Source organism: Helianthus annuus, chromosome 9 (assembly GCF_002127325.2).
Source record: "Helianthus annuus cultivar XRQ/B chromosome 9, HanXRQr2.0-SUNRISE, whole genome shotgun sequence".
Classification (NCBI taxonomy): Eukaryota; Viridiplantae; Streptophyta; class Magnoliopsida; order Asterales; family Asteraceae; genus Helianthus; species Helianthus annuus.
Genome location: NC_035441.2, coordinates 46,217,743 through 46,237,072, shown reverse-complemented (window position 1 = coordinate 46,237,072; position 19,330 = coordinate 46,217,743). Strand labels below are relative to the sequence as shown.

Here is a 19,330-nt window from a genome sequence, read left to right as displayed (position 1 = left end):
AGATGCGGTTATTTCAAATTAGGTTGAAAGTTTTGTGATATTTGAATTTGTATTTTTGGTGATGATAGTTAGATTAATTTCAGATATGACATAGTGAAAGGATAAATTGTTTTTGTAGTTTTGATTTTACTTTGTTCTGTTATATTTTGATCTTTTCCTTCATTTTTGGGACTGATATGTGTCATGGTTGTGTGATAATTATGATATTTAGGTCATTTAGATATGGAATTGTGAAAAGATAGATTGTTATGTATTTTTGATTTTAGTTTGTTCTGTGGGATGCTCGATGAGCAGATCTAGGGTTTCATGAGATGTATCACAAGCTTTATCTGGCAAGGGATCCACAGATTTGAACAAGGGATCCGTTTGATGTTCTGATAAGTTGCAATGAGTGTTATATATCTTACCATGTTCTTTTGTGATTCTTATCTTTAATCTTGATGTAGATTTGTTAGTAGATGCGGTTATTTCAAATTAGGTTGAAAGTTTTGTGATATTTGAATTTGTATTTTTGGTGATGATAGTTAGATTAATTTCAGATATGACATAGTGAAAGGATAAATTGTTTTTGTAGTTTTGATTTTACTTTGTTCTGTTATATTTTGATCTTTTCCTTCATTTTTGGGACTGATATGTGTCATGGTTGTGTGATAATTATGATATTTAGGTCATTTAGATATGGAATTGTGAAAAGATAGATTGTTATGTATTTTTTATTTTAGTTTGTTCTGTGGGATGCTCGATGAGCAGATCTAGGGTTTCATGAGATGTATCACAAGCTTTATCTGGCAAGGGATCCACAGATTTGAACAAGGGATCCGTTTGATGTTCTGATAAGTTGCAATGAGTGTTATATATCTTACCATGTTCTTTTGTGATTCTTATCTTTAATCTTGATGTAGATTTGTTAGTAGATGCGGTTATTTCAAATTAGGTTGAAAGTTTTGTGATATTTGAATTTGTATTTTTGGTGATGATAGTTAGATTAATTTCAGATATGACATAGTGAAAGGATAAATTGTTTTTGTAGTTTTGATTTTACTTTGTTCTGTTATATTTTGATCTTTTCCTTCATTTTTGGGACTGATATGTGTCATGGTTGTGTGATAATTATGATATTTAGGTCATTTAGATATGGAATTGTGAAAAGATAGATTGTTATGTATTTTTGATTTTAGTTTGTTCTGTGGGATGCTCGATGAGCAGATCTAGGGTTTCATGAGATGTATCACAAGCTTTATCTGGCAAGGGATCCACAGATTTGAACAAGGGATCCGTTTGATGTTCTGATAAGTTGCAATGAGTGTTATATATCTTACCATGTTCTTTTGCGATTCTTACTTTTCAGGTGAAGCGGTTGACGGATGTTCGAAGGACGAAATCTGAGGTTTACGAAGGATTTTCGCATGTGTTTTGTGATGAATCGACTCAGGTATGTCACTCGCAACTCGCAAGGAAACCTTTTTTTAGGATCTGAATTTAATTAGTTATACCTTTGGTTAACGACTGTCACGATCACTATTATTACAGAACAAGCTCACTCCGATCTTCTGGCTGCCGGAGAAAGTGTATCTGCTTGGAGAGTCTCGGAATTGGCTTTGGCGACGCTGAACGCTGCTTCATTCGAATCGATGGGGGCTTCATATGCAGAATGTTCCCTCACTTAGTGGTCTCATGCTCACTCAAGCAGAGGTAAAGTAAAGTTTATCATCATTCATTAATTTTCTTTTCTTTTTTGTTTATAATAAAGCTTTTTATATTTGCAACTTGACAAAATGTGATTTATATTAAATTTATTTTAAGTTAATAGTGTACTGGTTATAACTAATATCAAATCTTTACTAATACTTGATTTTTTTTTATGATGGTTGACTTTGCGAGAACTAACGGAGCATTAGTGTCAAGAATGGGCTGAGATTCGAATTCAGTCGGTTTTTCGCTCTTTTTTGGTAATTTCTAAGCCTTGAATATTAATTTTTAACATGCTATGCTACTGAGAGAATATAAACTTGACTATATTCTCTGTTTTTTGATGTTTTTGTTATTTTTATGCTTTTTGTTTTTTAACTGATCTTAACCCATTTGACTTATGCTACAGACAAAAAGGGATCAAGATCGGGACCGTCCATTTGACTTCACACGGATCACCATATGCTTTCTCTCTCAATGCTCACACATCTGACAAAAAGGGATGCCAAAAGCAGGGAAGTACAATCTACAGGAAAAAGCAACACTTTACTTTTGTGTGAAAGACAGCTTGCTTGCTGCAGTCTTTATAATATATCAACACTCTTCCATACACTGTTTGAAAGACAACACTGCTTCCTTCAGTCTCTATAAATAATCCAGAGATATCTACACTCTACTCACACTTTACAAACTCTCACTCTCAACTACACTCAACTGAAATTGTAAGTTTATCTCAGTTGAATAATCCTACTTTCAAAACATCAACTTAACAACTTCTATTTACTTCGATTTCAGAATATATCAACTCTTTGCATTCGGATCTTGCGTTGTTTCTCGGCTCTCACATCAAGGTTTTAAAATTTTTGTCGGCTTTTCACATCTCCCTCTTGCATTGTTGTAAGTTCTTTCAAATATGACATAGTGAAAGGATAAATTGTTTTTGTAGTTTTGATTTTACTTTGTTCGGTTATATTTTGATCTTTTCCTTCATTTTTGGGACTGATATGTGTCATGGTTTTGTGATAATTATGATATTTAGGTCATTTTTGGGGATGATAAGTGTTGTAGTTCAATGAAAATTATGATAGTTAGGTCAATTTTAGATATGGAATAGTGAAAAGATAGATTGTTATGTACTTTTTATTTTAGTTTGTTCTGTGGGATGTTTTGATATATTTTTTCATTTTTCGGGATAGTGAAAGGATAAATTGTTTTTGTAGTTTTGATTTTACTTTGTTCTGTTATATTTTGATCTTTTCCTTCATTTTTGGGACTGATATGTGTCATGGTTTTGTGATAATTATGATATTTAGGTCATTTTTGGGGATGATAAGTGTTGTAGTTCAATGAAAATTATGATAGTTAGGTCAATTTTAGATACGGAATAGTGAAAAGATAGATTGTTATGTACTTTTTATTTTAGTTTGTTCTGTGGGATGTTTTGATATATTTTTTCATTTTTCGGGATAGTGAAAGGATAAATTGTTTTTGTAGTTTTGATTTTACTTTGTTCTGTTATATTTTGATCTTTTCCTTCATTTTTGGGACTGATATGTGTCATGGTTTTGTGATAATTATGATATTTAGGTCATTTTTGGGGATGATAAGTGTTGTAGTTCAATGAAAATTATGATAGTTAGGTCAATTTTAGATATGGAATAGTGAAAAGATAGATTGTTATGTACTTTTTATTTTAGTTTGTTCTGTGGGATGTTTTGATATATTTTTTCATTTTTCGGGATAGTGAAAGGATAAATTGTTTTTGTAGTTTTGATTTTACTTTGTTCTGTTATATTTTGATCTTTTCCTTCATTTTTGGGACTGATATGTGTCATGGTTTTGTGATAATTATGATATTTAGGTCATTTTTGGGGATGATAAGTGTTGTAGTTCAATGAAAATTATGATAGTTAGGTCAATTTTAGATATGGAATAGTGAAAAGATAAATTGTTATGTACTTTTTATTTTACTTTGTTCTGTGGGATGTTTTGATATATTTTTTCATTTTTCGGGATAGTGAAAGGATAAATTGTTTTTGTAGTTTTGATTTTACTTTGTTCTGTTATATTTTGATCTTTTCCTTCATTTTTGGGACTGATATGTGTCATGGTTTTGTGATAATTATGATATTTAGGTTCATTTACTTTGTTCTGTTATATTTTGATCTTTTCCTTCATCATTACAGGAATTTTTTTTTAAAACAGTACTGTATTCAAAACAAAATAAAACGCCGTATTCACAAAACAATACTGTATTCACAAAGCTGTATTCAAAACAATACTGTATTCAAAACAATACTGTATTCAAAACAATACTGTATTCAAAACAATACTGTATTCAAAACAATACTGTATTTAAAACAATACTGTATTCACAAAGCTGATTGTTATAGTAATTATGTGTATGTGTAAATTATAGTAAATTGTTTTTGTAGTTTTGATTTTACTTTGTTCTGTTATATTTTGATCTTTTCCTTCATTTTTGGGACTGATATGTGTCATGGTTTTGTGATAATTATGATCTTTTCATTCATTTACTTTGTTCTGTTATATTTTGATCTTTTCCTTCATCATTACAGGAAATTTTTTTAAAACAATACTGTATTCAAAACAAAATAAAACGCCGTATTCACAAAACAATACTGTATTCACAAAGCTGTTTTCAAAACAATACTGTATTCAAAACAATACTGTATTCAAAACAATACTGTGTTCAAAACAATACTGTATTCAAAACAATACTGTATTTAAAACAATATTGTATTCACAAAGCTGATTGTTATAGTAATTATGTGTATGTGTATGTGTTCATGTATGTGGATTTCTTATTTTATATGTTTTCTTTTAACGTTTACAACACGTGGTAAAAATAAAACGCCGTTTTGATTATATACATGAGATGAAACTTGCATAGAATATTTCAATAAAGAGAAAAAAATAGGGATATTTCGTAATACAAATTAACCATGACCAGTGGTACAACATAATCTTCCGTTAACAACATTAGTTTCTAACCATATAAGTCTAAAAAGTAAGTAGTCAAATAAATTGGATACTCTAAATTCAAGTATTATCTATTTCTCTTTTTGTATTTTTCAGTTTACAAATCACTCCAAACACATATCAATTGAGAGGTATGGGCGGTGGTTATCCAATTCCCGTTGAATCACTAGGATCAACAAACCATTTAAACCTTCCTGATTCAAACCCTCTAACTTCAAACCCACCTCCGGTGTCAACCCCACCTCCGGTTTTAACCCCACCTTCGGTTTCAACCCCACCTCCATTGGCAAACCCTGAATATGATGATCCATTTGGTTGGACGGATGAAGAGTTGAATTGGGCGTATGACTATACCTTCGCTCAACTACAATTTGGTGGACTACAAATTGAGGGGTGCCATCGTCCGGTGCCAAACACTCCTATACTTCCTATGCATCCTCCACCTTCAAACTCCCCTTATGTGGAAAACTACAGTCAAACACAAGAACTACCGACCTGGGCTGAAGGGTACGAAACTGACCCTGGGGCGGTTTACGAACCACCATTGGATGAAAAAATGGTTTGGGAACCTTAGAACAACTTTTATGATGACTGTAGTTTTTTTTTTCTCGAATTAGTTTGAATCTTAATTATGTAACTTTTAATTATGTATTAGTTTAAATTTAAATTTGTTGCTGTTTAATTTTAATCATGTTTTAGTTTAAATTTTATTTCTGGAGTTTTTATTTTTTTAGTTAACTAATATTGAACACTTAATAGGATATGTCTGATCATTTTTCCGTTGAAGAATTTTCATCATTGACAAATGATAGAGCATGGTATAATATAATCTTTGTTAAGGTGGAGTTTATTTGGCATGACGTCGATGGAAAGAGATTAGTGGTTATATTTCTTGATCAACACGTAAGAACATTATTTTAATTTACTTTGTGTTATATAAGCGTTTTTCCACCACTAAATTTCTTTTCATTTTAGAGACAAAAAATTGTTGCGTTCGTCCCACAAAATTTGATACACAAATATAATGACGCGTCATTGATGGGTGGTTTTTTTTCGTTGAATCATTTCCAAATTGAGAATCTCAACTATCTTGAGTGCCCAAAGTACCAGAATTACGTGTTAGTTTGGTCCGAGAAGAAAATTGTCATCAACGAATATACAAAGCTTTCTTCACTTATGCTTACGATTCCAAGGGGTGCTTCTTTATATCCATTGGTCCCTTCCATTATAGAATTGAAGCATGACAGGAGACCTCAAATGGATATTGTTGGTACATATTAATTCTCTATCTATAATTTTTATTAAATATATAAAACTTTATATATGGTCTATACGATTTAACTGATTTGGTTTTAGATGTGGTTGGGAGAATAATAGAAGGCAAACGTGATCGATGTTGTTTTGAACTTTCTCTTCAAGATAAGACGTACGTTATTATTTATTATTAACATATTACAAACATAATATTTACGTTATATGTAAGAAAATATTATTATTAGAAGAACTTTAACCCAAAATCGTAATATACAGTGGTCACACAATACAATTGTTTTTGTCTGCCCTGAAGCCTTCCGATGTTATACGTTCCATTCGAGCCGTGCAACAAAGGTCCATCATATATGTATCACGTCTCAAGTTGGTTCATCTACCAGATAGTATGTTATGCTTTACACATGAACATTCTAATAATTAGTTAGATCTAATGGCTCATGTAGTTTAATAAAAGTTATATTTTATTTGTTATTTCAGTTAATATTTTGAAGTCTACGGAGTTGAGTACGATTACGTACGAACCGGATATGGTCGAGGCACGGGATATGTAAATTATGGATCGTTATCCAATTTGTGTTTAAGTTAGAAACATTTGGTGTTGTTATTTGTTTAGTTGTTGAATATTAAAGTCTCTCTTGGTGTTTCGTGTTTTGCTTTTTGTTTCCCTCATATTGATGTAATTGTAGAAGTATTTATAATCTATCACCAAGGTATAATCTTCTTAGATTGGACAACTAAATAATCATTATCTGTATTAAACGAAGGTATAACCATGGCTGACCTTCCTACTCATACAATCGTGTTTGAGATATTAACGAGGCTGCCAACAAAGGATGTAGGTCGTTCTAAGAGTGTATGTAAGCAATGGTATGCGTTATTGTCAACACAAGATTTCGTAAAGATACATTGTTCTCGCTCAGTAGTTTCATCTAACCAGAGAGTTCTACTAATTGACGACCTAACGTGTTCTGTTCGTCCAATCATCTCTAATAACAATGACTATGGTCCAAGCTCAACAGTTACATTTCCATTCCATCACCAAAATAATGATGTCTCAATACTTTCACATTTGAACGGATTGTTGTGTGTTTGCTTGAATCATACATACGAGCTGCTTCTTTGGAATCCAACAACTATTGCTTTCAAGCGTTTGTCAACCCCTGATTCTCATGGATTCTATATAAATAACCTTGATGCCATTGGTTTGTACGTTGACGCTGACGATGATTACAAGGTCTTGCATATAAAGCGTAGGAGTGGTGTACTTGGTGTCTATGTTTATTCTAGGGAAGTAGACTCTTGGAGAAATATTCCTTTCATAACAAGACAAGAGTACCTAAGCCCTCATTTCAATTGGTCAGCTGGCACATTTTGTGGTGGTACTCTATATTTCACTGTTTGCGAATGTTGGATTGGAGGTACGAATGTGGTGATTTGTTTTGATGTTAATTCGGAGCAGTTCAAGGAGATAAGCTTTCCACCCGTTCCTTCTAATGGAATGGTTCAAGGTGTTTTAGTTAATGTAAAAAATGTGCTTCACATGTTTGCTAGCACTGGCATGTTTGAGATGACAATTGACCTATGGACACTACAAGGGGATTACTGGATTAAGGTCTTATCATGTCCTCCGATCCCCCCGATATCATTGTCATTGTGGTGCGATATAACACATTATGTGACAAATGGTAATTGGTTTGTGATGACTAAATTAGGGAAGTTGTTTACAATTGAAATGGATATGAAGCCCTTCGAATGTTTTTATCCCGTTTCTTGGTTTCGAGGTTTTAAGGGTGCGGTGTTTGTGCAGACCATTGTTTCACCAAGTATTTAGATTGGCTTTCACTTAATGTTATCATTATGTATGTCAATGCTTTAAGGATTTGTGTTTTTTTTTCTCTAAGTCATGATATTCCGTTTAAGTCATGTATTTTAATGTTATCATTATGTATTTCAATGTTATCCTTCGGTTTGTTTTTCTCTAAGTTATGTGTTGGAATGTTGTTATGATTTGAGAATTTCATCATCTATGATAACTCTCTTTTATTTAATTTGCAAGGTATTTGTCATTTTTTCAATTTACAATGACTAATGGACTCTCAAACCCTCGAAATCATGCTTCTAGCTCGAGTGCATCTACTAAAGCTGAAAAACGAAAAGAGTATCAAAAAAGATACTATGCTGCACGCAAAGAAAATAACAAAGTATCTAAATTTGGGAGTGGTGATGCCCCCCAAAGTGCTTCATCAATATCTTTAATGAATAATAGGTCAACAGAAAGGACACCGTTAAGAAGTTTACAAACTAATATTACTCAATTTCTACAAACAACAAATGAGAACGCCTCAAGTGTTTCTACTACAAAATGCAAGGAGTACAATGAAGGATGTTCTAATACACCAAACGATAATGGAATGCGTATTTCAAATGGCAGTCAAGTCAACCAAACCCCGATAGATGATGTAATTGACGTAGTCAGGCATAGAACATCACGAGGTTTCTATTTATTTAACAAAGATTTCTTTTTCGAACTTGACATCTTTTACAACCTTCATTACTTAATACACCAATTTTTTAGGTATTCAAATTCATCCGCGTACTTTATTACCCCAATTTGCTGAAGTAGTTGATCAACCTTCCCTCCAACATGGGAGCGTAGAAGATGATCCTTATAATTTTGTTTACAATGGTGTACCTGGAGAGCATCGTGTTTTAAAGGAACGAGGCGCATGTCCTAATTGTGGAGCAAAACGATTTCAATTTGAATTTGATACCTTTTGTTGTATGAGTGGGAAAACCGTGTTAGCAAACTTAGAAATTCCAGAGGAATTGTACCGACTTTTCACGTCTCAAGATGAAATTGGAGATTTGTTTAGGCAAAACATCCGTGCTTATAACACCAATTTTTCTTTTGCCTCAATGGGTGTGACATTGGATGATACATTGAACAATATGAGAGACGGCGTATATACTTTTCGTGCACATAAAGGAATATATCACAGAATCGACCAATTAGTTCCGAGGGATGGGACTCCTAGGTACTTGCAGTTGTATTTTTACGATCCTGATACTGAGTTAGATCACAGACTCCGATGGCCAAATCTTGATCGGCGTATTACTCAGATTTTAACACGCGTTCTTTCTACAAACCCATATGTCGATACATTTAGAAGACTTGCGGAACTAGGACCTCTGGACAACTATAGAGTCACTTTGAATACTTCGGTTGAACTTGACCAAAGGGTGTACAACCGACCAACGACATCGGAGGTATATATAATATATTATATTAATTGCAATTATTTAATATAATTGCTTATTTTACTTACTTATAGTTCACAATTATATAGGTTGCTGGTATTTGGGTTGAAGGTAATGACAATATCACTTCGTATAAACGAAGTATTGTAGTGTACGGTAGGTCTGAATATAGACAAACTATTCAGCCGTACTTCAGTTGTTACGATCCATTGTCGTATCCTTTATTTTTTCCTAATGGTGAGTCGGGTTGGCATGCTAACATACCACGTCAATGAGTATCAATCAATGAGGTTCGCAACAATGACAACATCGAAGGAGAAATGGAAGGTACCAACAATTTGTTATCCTTTTTAAGTGAAGATCATAAAAATAGCGTAATGCGTTTTATTTTTATTAACTGTTTGTTTTTAATACATCTTCATCGTTCAGAGGCTAACACACGAAGTGGTAGAACAACCGTGGCTATGCGAGAGTACTACTGTTACAAGTTCTAGATTCGATCTACCGATAATGTGCTTTTGTTCGGTGGTAGGCTGCTACAGCAGTTTGTGGTTGATGTTTACATCAAAATTGAGACGTCACGCTTAGAATTTTGTGAGAGAAACCAGGAAAAAATTCGAGCCGAATTGTACCAAGGTATTGTAGATTGCGTCAATACTGGCGAGGTTCATGCAAACAGAGTCGGGAAAAGAATTGTGTTGCCTGCATCTTTCATCGGGGGGCCTCGCGACATGCGACGTCGGTTTCTAGATGCGATGACGTTAGTTCAAGACGACGGCAAGCCTGATGTATTCCTTACAATGACATGTAATCCTAAGTGGCCTGAGATATGTGATAACTTACATGTTGGTCAAACTGCTACAGATCGTCCAGACCTTGTTTCAAGAGTGTTCCGGGCTAAATTAGAAGATCTTAAGGATCAACTCTTCAAGAAACATGTCCTCGGGGAAGTTAAGTCATACGTCTATGTCATTGAATTTCAAAAGCGGGGTTTGCCGCACGCACATTTTCTCCTAATCATGTACCCGCAACACAAGATCAATAACGCGGACCATTATGATAAGGTTGTGTGTGCTGAAATTCCTAACAAACTAACACATCCCAGATTGCATGAGATGGTTGTCAAGCACATGATTCACGGTCCTTGCGGCAATTTACGATCAAGCAGTCCTTGTATGCAGGGTGATCCTAAAATTTGTCGTTTTCACTATCCTAGACAATTTAACGAACAGACGACACAAGGAGAAGATTCGTATCCGTTGTATCGAAGGAGAGACACCGGGATAGAAGTGGACCTACGAGGACAAACACTTGATAATAGATGGGTGGTCCCATATAACCCAAGGCTTTTGATGATGTTTAACTGCCACATGAATGTTGAAGTTTGCTCAAGTATAAAATCTGTGAAATATCTTTTCAAGTATGTTTATAAAGGACATGACAAACAGGTTATTCAAGTCGATCAAAGTGAGCCAGGGGTTGTTATTAATGAGATAAAAAGATTTCAAGATGCACGCTACATATCGCCCCCAGAGGCTATGTGGCGAATTTTTTCCTTCTCTCTTTCTCAAATCTTTCCTGCTGTTCTAGCCTTACAACTTCATCTCCCAAATAATCAGATGGTTAGATTTAGAGATGATGACTTGATGCCTAATATTGTTGATAGGGAAAGGGATAAGAGAACCATGCTAACAGCATTTTTTGATCAGAATAGAAACGATGAAACAGCAAGGGTACATTTGTATAAAGATTTTCCAAAACACTATACTTGGAATGGAAGCACACGCCGTTGGAGTCGTCGTTTCGGTAAAAAACAAAGAGGTCGTATCGTTTCCGCTAATCCAGCCGAAGGAGAAAGGTACTACTTACGCCTACTTTTGTCAAATGTCAGAGGGCCTACTTCTTTCGAACATCTTTGCACAGTTAATGGTCAACGGTGTGCGACATTTCGGAAAGCAGATCTTGAGTTAGGCTTAATAGAAGACGATGAATATCTATCACAATGTCTCGAAGAAGCCTCTACGTTTCAGTTTCCCAATGCTCTTAGAAGGTTATTTGCGACCATAATGATTTTTTGCCAACCTGGAGATATTCGAAAGTTATGGAATGACCACTTTGATTCACTATCTGAAGATCATCGGTTACACTGTCAAAGTATAGAACGAGTTCAAAATATGGTTCTTACCGAAATAAGTGTCTTGGTACAATCCATGGGTAAAAATTTCAATGAATTCGACCTTCCTAAGATAACTGACGATGTTAACTTACAAGATGCAGGTTATCGTGAGTTACAAGAAGAGTATGGGATTGTTTTGGAACCTGAACACTTGAGTGCCAAACATTCACTTAATCCGGACCAAAAAAATGTGTTTGATGAGATCATGATGCATGTTGATAATGATCTTCCAGGCGTGTTCTTTATTGATGGTCCAGGTGGAACTGGAAAAACATTTTTGTACATTGCCTTGCTTGCTGAAATTCGGTCACGTGGTCTTATTGCTCTCGCAACAGCTTCATCAGGTGCAGCGGCTAATAATATGCCAGGAGGTAGAACGGCTCACTCGAGATTCAAGATTCCTCTTAATCTTGAAAATAATTCAATGTGCAATATTAAAAAACAGAGTGGGGCCGCTAAACTGATTCGCTCTGCCAAAATAATCATATGGGATGAAGCGTCGATGGCTAAACGACAAGCGATAGAGGCAGTCGATCGTACATTCCAAGACATTATAGGTGTTAGTCTCCCATTTGGTGGAAAGATAATGGTTATGGGAGGTGACTTCAGACAGGTGTTGCCGGTTATCAAACGTGGCACTCGAGCACAGATTGTAGACTCCAGCGTACGAATGTCACCTCTTTGGTCTTTGACTAAGAAGATGCGGTTGACCATAAATATGAGAGCGCTGAAAGATCCATGGTTTTCTAAATTTCTTTTAAGAGTCGGCGATGGAACTGAAGAACCAATCGAAGGAAACTATATCCGCATACCCGATGACATGACAATTCAGTGCAACAACAGAGAAAACGCTATAAAAGAATTGATCCATGCCATCTTTCCATCAATTGAAGATAATGTATATTCTTCAGATTATATAATCTCTAGAGCAATATTGTCCACTAAAAATGATAGTGTTGACGAGATTAATAATCAAATGATTGAAATTTTTCAAGGGGATGAAAAAGTTTATTACAGTTTTGATGAAGCTGAAGACGATCAGCGCAACTTCTATCCGGTCGAGTTCTTAAATTCGCTAAATGTTAGTGGATTGCCGCCTCATAAGCTTCATTTAAAAATTGGATGCCCAATAATATTGTTACGTAATATCGATCCATCACATGGCCTGTGTAATGGCACGCGGTTGATATGTAAGGGTTTCATGCGAAATGTTATTGATGCGGAAATTGCAGTCGGTCAACATGCCGGAAAAAGAGTTTTTTTGCCAAGAATCCCTCTAACCCTTTCTGAAGATGACATGTTCCCATTTAAGCTGAAAAGAAAACAATTTCCAATTCGACTTAGCTTTTCCATGACAATTAATAAAGCTCAAGGTCAAACAATTCCGAACGTTGGTATTTATCTACCGGATTCTGTATTTTCACATGGACAACTTTATGTCGCGTTATCAAGAGGGATTTCAAGACAAAGTACGAAGGTGTTGGTACATCTCGCCAAAGAATTCAAACAACGCGGAGTTTACACATCAAATGTTGTCTACCAGGAAGTGTTGCGTGATTAATTAATCGCATCCGTATCAAAACGAAGGTAAGTTAGTAGATTATGTGCCTTATTTGCTTCCTGAAATTACTTTTTAATTACTATTTTAAAGCACCTGTAAGCGTGTAACATTTTGTTATGTGTCGAAATCTGGTACAGGAGAGGAGAAGATACAAGAAAGTCATAAGCGAACGGATGTATTGGTAAAACAGGAAGAGATACAAGAGACTCCCCGCATTTTGTTTTTATTGTTTTGTCTAGCTACTTGACTGTTTTGAACTCTTCTTGTTTTTAATTACATCTACTTCCTTGTTTTGTACTATTCTTGTAGAAGATCACGAATAAGAAAACTAACTTAAGTACTATACGATATATCACGAGACGACGGATAAACTAACGGTAAACGAGTATCCTATTGTAAATCGCCACTCCCGCCGCATCGCGCGGGTAAGTGACTAGTATATATATATATATATATATATATATATATATATATATATATATATATATATATATATATATATATATATATATATATATATATATATATATGCGTGTAGTTTGAAAAAAAAATCAACTAAAATAGATAATCCCCTACCTACTGATGCATAACTAGTATCGGATTTTAAATTCCAGTTGTAGCTTGTAATGTAGGAATATATGAAATAGAGTAAATGTCGCAATGCACGACGATTTTGATCAACATGTTTGTTTGTGTTAAATCTTGTTCTGTGATATTAATACTTGGTAAATGTTTATAATTCAGATGGACAACGAAGTGAATCAGGAAAACCCAAATAACGACAATAATGGGAACCAATTAGATAACAGTGCCATCCAACACATAGTAGCACAAGGGATTATAGAAACTATGCCAAATATTATCAAAACGGTTAAGGAAGCGGAAATAATAAAACTAACAGTGGAAGTAAACGACCACCTACTGAGCCCAGTCACAGCGTAAACAATGGACCACTACTTCAATTGCCTATTCCAAAAAGAAGAAGAACCATGTCATATGGTTGTTCTTACAAAGAATTCTGGTCTTGTAAACCAATAGAGATTCGGGCAATGAAGGAGCCATTGCAGCTCTATGTTGGATAGAAAAGACTGTGGCAGTCTTAAAAATAAGCAAGTGCGCAAAGGAAGATAAAATCATGTTTGCTTCCAATCTTTTTAAGAATGCAGCTTTAGAATGGTGGAACACTATTCTCCAGTCTAGGGGGAAACGAAATTCTGCCCTCCCAATGAAAAAGAACAAATAGCTAATAAGTTCTTAAACCTTAGAATGACTGGAGTAGACTGCAAGGGTTAAACTACCGTATTCTTCGAATATGCTAGGATAGTGCCAACCCTAGCTTCACCAGAACCAGTATTAATCTCCCGTTACATCTGGGGATTAATTAGTGAGATTAGAAATGTAGTCAAGGCAACTAGACCACAAACCATAGAAGAAGCTGTAGAATTAGCAAATACCTTGACTGATAAATTAGTACGTACACAAGAAGAAAACCAGAGGAAGAACGTAGTCTAAAAGCTTACCCAAGACTTTCACTACGGTAATTCCAACCGTGGGAAAAATATAGATTCTACTTCTGCGCCTTACTGTAAGTCCTGCAAGAAAAAACATTCGGGAAGATGTTCTACGTACTACGACTTCTACAAAATATCGAGACATAAGGAAGAAGACTGTAGGAAGAAACCTAGCAATGGAGTATGCTTCAATTGTGGAGAAAAGGGGCATATCAAACCGAACTGTCCGAAACTAGCTCCAGCCATGAACAACAAGACTACTAAGAATGCTAGAGCATTTGTTCTAACTGTAGAAGAAGCAAAGATGATTTCGGACATGATTGCCAGTACATTTTTAGTTAATGATGTTTTTGCTAAAGTATTATTTGACTCTGGTGCGAACCAAAGTTTTACTAATACTTCATTTTGCAAACTTCTCAATCAACCATTAACTAAACTTCAACAAGAATGCCTGGTAGAAACAACAAATGGAGAATCCATTAAGATTACTGAAATCTTGCAGGGAGCAAGAATAGAAATTTTAAACCATAATTTTATTGCTAATCTTTACCCAATGAATCTGGTTGGATTTGATATTGTGTTAGGAATAGATTGGTTAGAAGCCAATAAAGCCAGTATTCTATGTGATCAAAAGTCAAAACAAGTAAATTCACCAAAGGGTGAAAAGATCACAATTAAAGGAGATTGGCCATCTCGATCCACGAAATTCATCTCTGTGATGAAAACAGCAAGCTATGCAAGAAAAGGATCACTAGTGTACATGATTTCCATAATCATTAATACTAAAGGAAAGGAATTGAAAGATATTCCCGTAGTAACTCAATTCTCAGATGTTTTTCCAGAAGAGCTAACGGGACTACCTCCGGACAGGGAAGTTGAGTTCAGAATTCACCTACTGCCAGGGACAGCACCAATTGCCAAGGCACCTTACCGTTTGGCACCCGCAGAAATGCAAGAACTGAAGAAACAGTTAGATGAACTTCTGGAAAAAGGTTTCGTACAGCCTAGCTCATCGCCGTGGGGAGCACCAATCTTGTTTGTCAAGAAGAAGGACCGATCAATGCGTATGTGCATTAATTACCGAGAACTGAACAAGGTCATGATTAAAAATTGGTATCCATTATCGAGAATCGATGATTTGTTTGATCAACTGCAAGGAGCTCAATTCTTTTCTAAAATTGATTTACGTTTAGGATATCATCAATTGAAGGTACAGGAAGAGGACATTCCTAAAACCGCATTTAGGACAAGGTATGGTCATTATGAATTTACCGTCATGCCATTTGGTCTAACCAATGCCCCACCCGCATTTATGGACATGATGAACAGAATATGTTGTCACACCCCTTTCTGCGGCGGAAGCACGAGGTGTGATCATGAATGGTTCTCATTGCATACGAAAGGTAAACATACTACATGCTCGTAAAAATAACTTCAAATACCAAACATTTCATAACTTGAAAACATAAGTCTAGCGTTTACATCACGAGATAGCATAAAACATTGTCTTGAAAGTTTACAACTTTATTTAAAGATAAACATAGACGACATCCAAGAGCATGAGTAAGACCGCGCGCACATACAACTTTAGTTACCTGAAATACATGTGAAAAACGTCAACATAATGTTGGTGTGAATTCATGCAGTTCTTGTATTGAACGTTTGTATACTTTGTTATGAAAAACATGGTATGTATCTTGTATGAATCATGTATTCTTGTATAAATCATGTATTCTCGTATAAATCAAGTATTTCTATATGTATCAAGTGTTAATGGGTTGCAAGGCCATTAACATGTGACACGACATAGGAAGCAACCAACTCATAGGCATTTTTCTTGTTGTCGATTCACGACAGAGACACAAAAACACTACTCGGTACTAGTTGTCACCAAGAGTGGGGCTGCCCTGGTACCCATTAGATCTAACCTTTTGTTCTGCGGTCTAAGTATGTACACGATTAATGGTGCTTATGGTACCCTATTCGTGACACGATTTCTCGTATCATTCCTCAAAATGCATCATACTTGGTAGTAGTTATCACCAAGAGTGCTTCTTGTTTTTGTAATCCATCATACCATATGTAAACATTATACTATTTGTAACATGTATTTCACCCCCGAAGTTATAAAACTGAAAACAGTTAAAGGAAAAGGGGGAGCATGAACTCACAACTTTGCGTTCCTTGGGTCGTAAACTTCACCGGGTTTCGCTTATAATGCGTCGTGACCTAAACGTGTTTTATTATCGTTAGTCACTAGACTTGTATCGCACAAGCACAAGTCACTATTTTTGTATATGTATTCTTGTGTTAAAAATAATTTTTATATTTTTAACTATGCATCTTACTTATATTATTTTCTCAAAAATTAATATAAGTACCTTGTATTTTGCACTTTGCACCCGAATTATGTATCTTTGTTCAAAACTTTATTTCATGTTCATAACTTGTCCAAGTTATTTATTCTATCAAATAATATATTTTCATAAATATATTTTCTTGTATTTGCCTAAGCATGTTGTATGTGTATTTTTGTATTTTCACTTCTTACGGGTGTTTAGTGTATTTTCAAGTCCTAATACACTATCACGTATAATACATACTACATACACTTAGCACAAAATTTGGTGATCAAATAATATATATATTTTTCTCAAAAATATACATACTTAATGTCAATTTTAACCTTGAAGAAATCATCATTGTCTTAACACAAAAGTTAGGGAAACCTTGGTAGATACCTTAATATACATTTTTAGAGAATAAGTTTCTTAGAAACCTATATATTTTTTTTCTAAGTGTCAAAATTTATAAAAAAAAAAATTATAAAAATTTTGACAGAGTTTCCCCTAAAAATGGAGGTTTCCCATGTTTTCAAAACATGTATTTATTTTCTTTTAAATCATCAACAACATCAACAACACCATCAAGACTTATCATAAGCCAAAATCATGTAAATCACACAACATCATGAACTTGAAGTTCTTGTAAAAATTTGTACTAACTTATTAGTGTTTTTAGTAGGTCTTGTTACTCCTTAAAGTGTGGTTGATCCTTTAAAAACATCATTTTTAAAGAATTTAGATCTTTACAACTTATGACCATATTTTCTAAAAATACTTCTTCATGGATTTTACTTGTTACTTACATACTTCTACACTTTATTAACCACCAAAAATAAGGTTTATTTATGTAAGAACCAAGGTTTAGTGAAACTTGTATTTTTAACTTGGTTTCTTGGTAAATCATACCTTTGATCTTTATTTTTAAGAAACATTCTATCCATTCAAGTTCATGACTATTTTTTTATATGTATTCTTTATTTTTAAATCATGATCTAGCAAGATTACATGATGATCAACATCATTGCTACAAACAAACAATAATCAACAAGTCTATCAACACTAAAACAACATGATTTCTTTATTTTTAGAGCTTATGTTCATGTTTCTTTCTTGTGATTCTTAGTGTTCTTCATGATTAACATTATGATTTTTCTTTTAGCCACTTAAAATGGAAGTAAGATAGCAAGATCAAAGTTCTTACCACTAGCACAAGGCTAGGGATGATCAAGTGAAGATAAGAGATGGATAAAAGCAAATGGTGAAGGTCCTTGGACTTCCGAAAGCTCCTAGCTTCCTTATGCACCTTCTAACACCCTTGTATGAGCTTGGAATGTATGAGACTTGATCGAAAATGGTGGGTGTATGGGGGATTGGGTTCGGCCGAGAGCTCCCAAGGGGAGTAGAGGAGTTGTGTGTTTTTCTAGTGTGTGTAAGAATGAGGTTCAACCCTTCATGTTTACTTATAAACCAAGTTTAAGTGTTAACTTTTGGGTAATATGTCCACCAAAGTACAAGACACCATCCATTAAATAACTCAACAAAATCTTGTAATTAGGCATGTGGGGGAAATTGATTACTAGCATATGGGGGGGTGGGTCTAAATGTAAAATTCAACCAATTAGTTAGTTCTTAGTTCCAATCCAAGTATATAATTAGGTTGGATAGTTACTAGATATTATAGTGTGTGTTAGGGTGTTCAAGCATCATAACTAGTTCAAAAATAATAAAACAATGCTTCTAGCAATATTTTGGTGTTCCGGGTAATGTCCGGTTGTTCGGTTAAATACTGGTTCGTTAAAGCGCTAAATTACATCGTTTAGTGTCCTTTAAGTACCCTTTTGTTACCCTTTTAATTCCCGACACTTAGGGAAGTATTCTGGATGATAAAACATGAATTCTGCATAATATTTTGAGGTTAAAAAGCTGATTATAGCTGAATTTAGTAAAATTCTGCACTTAAAGTGCGTTTCGGGTGCTTTTTAGTGCATAACTTAGCTTCCGGAAAGTCTATACGTTAACCCTTGTATGTACTCTTGGGTTTTATTGTATTCTTGTCATTGGACCTACATCTAGGCTCCAATTCTATTGTCTAACTACTTTCTGCAGAATTGTTGACACAATGTGTCTTATCGGTGAGTTTACTGGTATTTCTGACGCAACACTGTTCATTAATGCATAAAGCAATATTTTGTAGTATAAAACATGTAAGAATTCACTTGTATTGTATGTAATCAGATAATGTTGACATTAAAGCACATAACTGTAATCATCAAGTAATAATTAAAGTGTACGGAAATTGCCAGTTTGGTGCCAGTTGTCACAGTCCCCCCCCCCCCCGGTTAAAAGAATTTCGTCCCGAAATTCAGGCCGAACTAGCTCTGGCAGGAGTCTTCTTGAACAGGTGGGGATACTTTTCTTTGAACTGGCCTTCACGTTCCCACGTGTACTCGGGTCCGTGCTTAGAGTTCCAACGTACTTTGACAAGTTTGATAGTGCTCCTCCTGGTCTTGTTGAC

The 19,330-nt window shown here is 34.7% G+C and overlaps 3 protein-coding genes across 3 annotated transcripts; all 3 read left to right on the top strand.

Moving 5' to 3' along the window:
- Positions 1-5,448: 5,448 nt before the first annotated feature.
- On the top strand, positions 5,449-6,630 carry LOC110877468. The gene is made up of 4 exons (XM_035977317.1): positions 5,449-5,595; positions 5,668-5,962; positions 6,049-6,118; positions 6,223-6,630. Exons 1-4 carry the CDS (start codon positions 5,455-5,457, stop codon positions 6,383-6,385), a joined length of 669 nt encoding a protein of 222 aa, XP_035833210.1. The 5' UTR covers positions 5,449-5,454; the 3' UTR covers positions 6,386-6,630.
- Positions 6,631-6,736: 106 nt separating this feature from the next.
- LOC110875569 (F-box/kelch-repeat protein At3g17530) lies at positions 6,737-7,795 on the top strand. The gene has a single exon (XM_022123766.1). It carries the CDS (start codon positions 6,737-6,739, stop codon positions 7,793-7,795), a length of 1,059 nt encoding a protein of 352 aa, XP_021979458.1.
- Positions 7,796-8,045: 250 nt separating this feature from the next.
- LOC110875568 lies at positions 8,046-12,678 on the top strand. Its single transcript, XM_022123765.1, has 6 exons — positions 8,046-8,457; positions 8,540-9,231; positions 9,312-9,459; positions 9,652-9,694; positions 9,755-12,479; positions 12,631-12,678. The coding sequence occupies exons 1-6, from the start codon at positions 8,046-8,048 to the stop codon at positions 12,676-12,678; spliced, it is 4,068 nt and encodes a 1,355-aa protein (XP_021979457.1).
- Positions 12,679-19,330: the final 6,652 nt, after the last annotated feature.

Coding starts and splice junctions, on each gene's coding strand:
- LOC110875569 (XM_022123766.1), top strand. CDS start 6,737: ATGGCTGACCTTCCTACTCATACAATCGTGTTTGAGATATTAACGAGG.
- LOC110875568 (XM_022123765.1), top strand. CDS start 8,046: ATGACTAATGGACTCTCAAACCCTCGAAATCATGCTTCTAGCTCGAGT. Junction 8,458..8,539: donor CAGGCATAGAACATCACGAG/GTTTCTATTTAT, acceptor CCAATTTTTTAG/GTATTCAAATTCATCCGCGT. Junction 9,695..9,754: donor ACAACCGTGGCTATGCGAGA/GTACTACTGTTA, acceptor GTTCGGTGGTAG/GCTGCTACAGCAGTTTGTGG.
- LOC110877468 (XM_035977317.1), top strand. CDS start 5,455: ATGTCTGATCATTTTTCCGTTGAAGAATTTTCATCATTGACAAATGAT. Junction 5,596..5,667: donor TTATATTTCTTGATCAACAC/GTAAGAACATTA, acceptor TTTTCATTTTAG/AGACAAAAAATTGTTGCGTT. Junction 6,119..6,222: donor CTTTCTCTTCAAGATAAGAC/GTACGTTATTAT, acceptor CGTAATATACAG/TGGTCACACAATACAATTGT.